The sequence below is a fragment of the Somniosus microcephalus genome, unplaced genomic scaffold (assembly GCF_052327205.1).
Source record: "Somniosus microcephalus isolate GS21.2 unplaced genomic scaffold, FLI_Smic_1.0 unresolved_chr5, whole genome shotgun sequence".
NCBI classification, from domain to species: Eukaryota; Metazoa; Chordata; class Chondrichthyes; order Squaliformes; family Somniosidae; genus Somniosus; species Somniosus microcephalus.
In genome coordinates this window covers 34,464,115-34,470,344 of record NW_028225183.1, presented here as the reverse complement: position 1 = coordinate 34,470,344, position 6,230 = coordinate 34,464,115, and the positions used below count along the sequence as shown (strand labels likewise).

At 42.7% G+C, this 6,230-nt stretch overlaps 1 protein-coding gene across 1 annotated transcript; it reads left to right on the top strand.

Moving 5' to 3' along the window:
- Positions 1-756: 756 nt before the first annotated feature.
- On the top strand, positions 757-4,986 carry LOC147087887 (putative G protein-coupled receptor 139). Its single transcript, XM_085977842.1, has 2 exons — positions 757-841; positions 4,012-4,986. Exons 1-2 carry the CDS (start codon positions 772-774, stop codon positions 4,914-4,916), a joined length of 975 nt encoding a protein of 324 aa, XP_085833968.1. The 5' UTR covers positions 757-771; the 3' UTR covers positions 4,917-4,986.
- The last annotated feature ends 1,244 nt before the right edge of the window (positions 4,987-6,230 follow it).

Below are 6,230 nucleotides of genomic sequence, written 5' to 3'. Positions count from 1 at the left end.
AGTGATGGGAAAGCGGGATTTGAGCAGGGCTGGAGGTTGACAGCAGAGTTTGGGTTCGGTTGAAGTTCATGGAAGGTGGAGGTTTGGTTCCGGCCAGGAGTGAACAGGAAGAATGGAGTCAGCTGTTGGCACTGTTCTAAATTTACTGGAGCCGTTAACCTATGTAGAATAAACAGGTAAATTTCTGCTGTTAAATAGCTGAGAGAGGAATGTCAATGGGGCACGTTCAGTTACTGAATCCTAATATAATCCACGGTAATTTCTAGTTTCAAATCCTGAACATGGACTTTAACTGTCCCTGAGTCAGAGACTGAAACTTCACATTTTAACTGGGAAACTCCAGGAACAGAGTGCAGCGTGTCTGCTCGAGTCCCTGGGTTCAGCGTACACTGCGGAGAAATCATTAACAATTATAATCGATCGATAGCAGTGAACATGGCCAATAAAACTACAGGAAACTGTAAATGAAGGCGCTCATTATTGTTGGATCAGTCCTGTAGGTGAGAGCTTTCTGCCTTATTCCCCAGAGAGGTGTGATTAACTTGTGGTCATTGAGATGTTTGTGTTTTATCCACCACATTAATTGGATCAGTGTCAATGATGTAATGTGTTTGTTCAAGTGACTGTAAATAATAGCAATGATCAGGGATATAACTGTGTCATTGGAGACTTATCCCCTGTATAAATCAGGGCCCATTGGAACGGATCAGCTCGGTGTGTCTGCCGGAGCTGTGGGTTCCACTCCAACAGCAGTCACCGCTTCTCACGGAAATGGGATATCCAGTAATCTATCATATAGAAGACATTTACTATACTGTCCTTGCAGCCGTTGGAGTTCCTGGTAAGCCTGTATCTTTGCTACTAATGGTGTAAATCGGTGTTAACTGTGCTGCTGCACTGGGTAATGTTTCACTCTCTCCATGTTTTACACAGCTGCCTGTTCATTTCAACCAGTGGAAGAATGAAATGTCCTCAGTCTCTGCTCTTTCTGTCTTGTCGCAGCTGCAGTATATCTGTAATGATCTTTGTACATCCAGCCCTGGCATTGCTCTGGGATTATTATCTGTACTGAATCAGCTGCCTGGGCTAAGAGTATGTATTAGCTGTTATCAGTTTCATCTTGTGGAACTACCCTGTTCTGGAATATTTTTACCGCAAATGTTTTTTCAGTGATTAATAATGAGAAAGTTCACGGTGTCAGTGTTACAATGAGGGAGTGCAATGTACTCCCTCCCCGATAACATGGTTCAGTTTGACTGGGATTTCAATGTGTGCATTGGTTATCACTGTTATGAAATATTATTTCACTGTGTGTGTATCTGACGGCACTCCAGAGGTCTGGCGACTGAACTAAGATTGCTGCTGTCTCTTTCACATCTCCTTCTCTCCTTCAGTGGCGATGGATTCACTGACTGTCACTGGACCTCATTGTAAAATGAAATGTTTTGAGGTTATGTTTTATAAGTTTGCACTGTATCTGTTGGAATCAATAGCCCTTCTATTGATCTGGAGCTTATAGATAGCAGCGGTGAGGTTGGAGTTGAGTTAATTGTACATTCCTGCCATCTAACGCTGTATTTTATAATTACCGGAGAAGGGACTTCAAGTTTTGTCAGCTCTGTCTGGAAGAGGCATTCGAGTCTGTCTCTTCCTTGCATTGCAGATGAAGTTAACTGTGCAGAGGAACAGGTGGCGAAATGAGTGCCCTGAATAAACATTAAACGGTTCACCATTGGACAAATTTACGCTGATAATACGATCACTGAGCAAGGAGCTGGTGAGCAGAATTTGGGCGTAGGATTTTAGGATTGAATCGGATATGAACATGAGCTTTGACAGAGAGATTACAGACAGTGCGGAAATATAGAGGAGGGATATAGAAAGAGAGAAGTAGAGAGTGCTTTGACAAAGCGAGCAATGACAGTGTGGAAATATAGAGGAGGGATAGAGAAAGCGAGAGGGAGAGAGAGCTTTGAGAAAGAGAGCACAGACATTGTGGAAATATAGAGAAGGGATAGAGAAAGAAAGAGGGAGAGAGAGCTTTGACAAAGAGAGCACAGACAGTGTGGAATTATAGAGGAGGGATAGAGAAAGAGAGAGGGAGAGAGAGCTGTGACAAAGAGTGCACTGACAGTGCAGAAATCTAGAGGAGGGATAGAGAAAGAGAGAGGGAGAGAGAGCTGTGACAAAGGGAGCACAGACAGTGCAGAAATATAGAGGAGGGATAGAGAAAGAGAGAGGGAGAGAGAGCTTTAACAAAGAGAACACAGACAGCGCAGAAATATAGAGGAGGGATAGAGAAAGAGAGAGGGAGAGAGAGCTTTAACAAAGAGAACACAGACAGCGCAGAAATATAGAGGAGGAATGGACAAAGAGAGAGGGAGAGAGAGCTTTGACAAGGAGGGCACAGAAAGTGCAGAAATATAGAGGAGGAATAGAGATAGAGAGAGCGAGGTAGAGCTTTGAAAAAGAGGGTATAGATATTGAAGAAATATAGAGGAGGAACTGAGAAAGAGAGAGGGAGAGAGAGCTTTGACAAAGAGGGCACAGACAGTGCAGAAATATAGAGGAGTAACTGAGAAAGAGAGAGGGAGAGAGAGCTTTGACAAAGAGAGCACAGACAGTGCTGAAATATAGAGTCGGGATAGAGAAAGAAAGAGGGAGAGAGAGCTTTGACAAAGAGAGCACAGACAGTGTGGAAATATAGAGGAGGGATAGAGAATGAGAGAGGGACAGAGGGCTTTGACAAAGAGGGCACAGACAGTGCAGAAATATAAAGGAGTAACTGAGAAAGAGAGAGGGAGAGAGAGCTTTGACAAAGAGAACACAGACAGTGTGGATATATAGAGGAGGGATAGAGAAAGAGAGAGTCAGAAGGCAAGAGAGAAGCAAATGTTAGAGTGAAAGTGATTGAGAGAGAGCTACTGAAACTTCGAGTATAATTATAAGTAAGAGATGTGTTATTAGGTTGTGGTCAAATTGGGAGAGATTATATTGTTGTGTGTTTGTCCGTCAGCACTTCAGTCTGTTTTGGTAAATATTATTTTTCCTTATGTTATGAATTATTATTGCACGTAATTCTATTGATTTAAATAATAGGATCCATGATTTATTGATCATAATGAGTTATTAAATCGTGGATTTTAAATGCTGTACATCAGTTGAATTCAATAAAAAATGAGGTTGAACTCATTTGAATTTGATGCAACTGATGTGCTGTGTAAAAATATTGATGACAATTTACACCAACGAGCCGTTCACCGACACCGGTAACCACAGACATTACTGATTGAATGCATTAATTGAGTTGTGTTACTGAAATGTATGAATTAGATTTCCACTAACTCTGCTACCGTCTCTCCCTGTGAATGCCATCCTCTCCTCCGACTGCAATGAACCCTCTAGCTCCTCCTCCGTTACTTCAGGTTGTAGGATTTCCCAAAACCTGTGCTCCTGACTCCCCTGCGGCTCCCACATGTCCTTTTCCTTTTCTCCGCTCCAATCTCACTCACTGGCTCGGCCTCCAGCTGCCTCTTTCAATCTGATCCAAATCCTCAAACACACCACAGCGGCTCTCGGCCGTTCTCGTTTAATGCCAGCCCCTGTCGGCTCTCTGAACCCAGAGCAACGAACCAGCTGCACCTCCACCTGTCCCCAAACCTTCCCGCTTGAATCACTTTCCCTCGGTCTGGAGATCAAATCCAGATTTAACACTTTGGATTCCGACTCTGTAAAACCCCTTTTCTCTTCCCCACCGGCAATGTGCCCTCAGTCAGCCCTTCCAGTGTATCCGGTGCTTATTCACTTTCTGTGTGGATTTCACAATTCATTCTCGATAATTGTGTTTTAAAAAATATTACTTGCCGGAAAGTGCTGCCCAGGTCCATGAATGAGTTTCCACTGTTCGATGCAGCAACAATTCTGGAAATTTCAGCCCAGATCCTGTCAAACTGCTGCTTGGGCTCCAGGCCTGATCAGTAATTTATCTGCTTCTTTTTCTCTCTCTTACAGTTAACGTGGTGGCGATTGTGATCCTGTCCCGAGGAAAGTGCGGTCTCTCCAAATGTATCACTCACTACCTGGTGGGAATGGCAGCGGCCGATCTCCTGGTCGTTATCACTGATCCCGTATTGAAGTGGATTGTTCTGATCTATTTCCCATTTTCATTCTTGAACATTACTCCTGTGTGCAGTCTCGTTGGCTTCTTGGGTTTTGCAACCACGGTGGTTTCTGTCTGGCTCACAGTCGCTTTCACCTTTGATCGGTTTGTGGCCATTTGTTGTGAGAAGCTGAAAACAAAATATTGCACCGAGAAAACTGCGGTCGTGGTTATCGGGACAGTGAGCATGCTCGGCTTTTTAGTGTCTGTCCCCTGGTACTTCAGATATGAACCTGCCTATATATTTCATAATGTTCCCTGGGAATGTTCCATTCAACCGAGCTTCTACACTTCCGTTGCATGGGGAGCATTTGAGTTGTTGCACCTCATTTTAACCCCTTGTGCACCGTTCTTCCTGATTTTGCTGCTCAATGCTCTGACGGTCAGACGTATTTTAGCGGCCAGTAGAGTCCGCAGGGGACTCCGGGGCCGCAGCAATGGAGAGAATCACAAGGACCCAGAGATGGAAAACCGAAAGAAATCCATTGTTTTACTCTTCAGCATAACCGGCAGCTTTATAATGTTGTGGGTGACCCAGGTTTTGTTTAACATTTACCGGCGAATTTCAGATATTCGGTTTTATTACTCCTTCACCGACCCTCGTTATATCACAGAACTGACAGCAACAATGCTTCAGCTTCTCAGTTCCTGCACCAACACTTGTATTTATGTCCTGACCCAGAATAAATTCAGAGAGGAGCTGAAGATCGCGGTGAAATACCCATTCAAGCGAATTGTTAAATTAATTAAACCATAGTTAGATAGATAGATAGATAGATAGATAGATAGATAGATAGATAGATAGATAGATAGATAGATAGATAGATAGATAGATAGATAGATAGAGAGATAGGTAGATAGATAGATAGATAGATAGACGGACAAATAGACAGATAAACATACATAAAGAGACAGGTGAAAAGTGAAAATGTGAGATAGCGTGAGCCCTAAAAAGAGAGAAAAGCAGAGGTCAGAACTGGGAACCTGAGAGAGAGACAGAATGGAAACGTAGAGAAACAGAGATTGAAAGTGATTGCCGAGCGTAGATTTGCGATATAACAAGCTAAAGAAAGCAAAAACAGCAAATAAGCAAAGATTACGAGATGGAGATGTTGAAATGGATACAAAAAGGAGCGAAAATGGAATAGAGAGAAAGAGGGAGAGTGGGAGAAATTAGACGTGTAGACACACTGAGAAGGCAGAGAGAGAAACCGGTAAAAGTTGAGGTGCCGAAAAATAGAAAGAGACAAATATAAGGAGATAAAATACACAGAAGAAAAGCAGAAACAGGAAAGGCACATGCACATGCATAAGAAAACATAGAACGTATAACACAGATTAAGGGAAAGAGAGGAGATTGTGAAAAGGGAAAGTTGTGTGAAGTTGTTAGACAAATTGAGAAAGAAACTGCGAGAGGCAGAGGGTAAGTTAAACAGGAATAATACAGACAAATAGCGAGATTAAAAGAGATACGTTAAACAAATATTCTGTTTCTGCCTTCACATTGGAAGACACAAAGAACAGACCTGAAATTTTCGGGAACCAAGGACCTATAGAGCGTGAGGAACGTAAAGTGATTAATATTAGTAAAGAGAAAATGCCAGAGAAATGAATGGGACTTAAAGCCGACAAATCTGCTGGACCTGATGGCCAACATAATAGGGTTGTGAAAGAGGTATCTGTAGATGTAGTATTGGTTTTGATCTTCCAGAAGTCCCTAGGTTCCAGAAAAATCCCCATGGATTGGACTGCAACAAAGGTAAACACAATGTAAAATAAAGGAGGGGGATTGGGCAGAAAACGGGGAACTGCCGTCTGTAGTTGGGAAGGGAAAAAATCTACTATTAAGGAAGATGTAACAGGGCACCTGGACAATCACAATGTGATTCGTTAGAGACAACACGGCTTTATGAAAGGGAAATGGTGTTTGACAAACCTATTAGCGTTTTTTCCAGGTGCAACTAGCAGGCTAAATAAGGCGGAACCAATGGATGTACAATTGGATTTTCAGAACCCATTCCATAAGATGCCACACAATAAGTTGTTAAACAAGAATCGGGCTCATGGGATT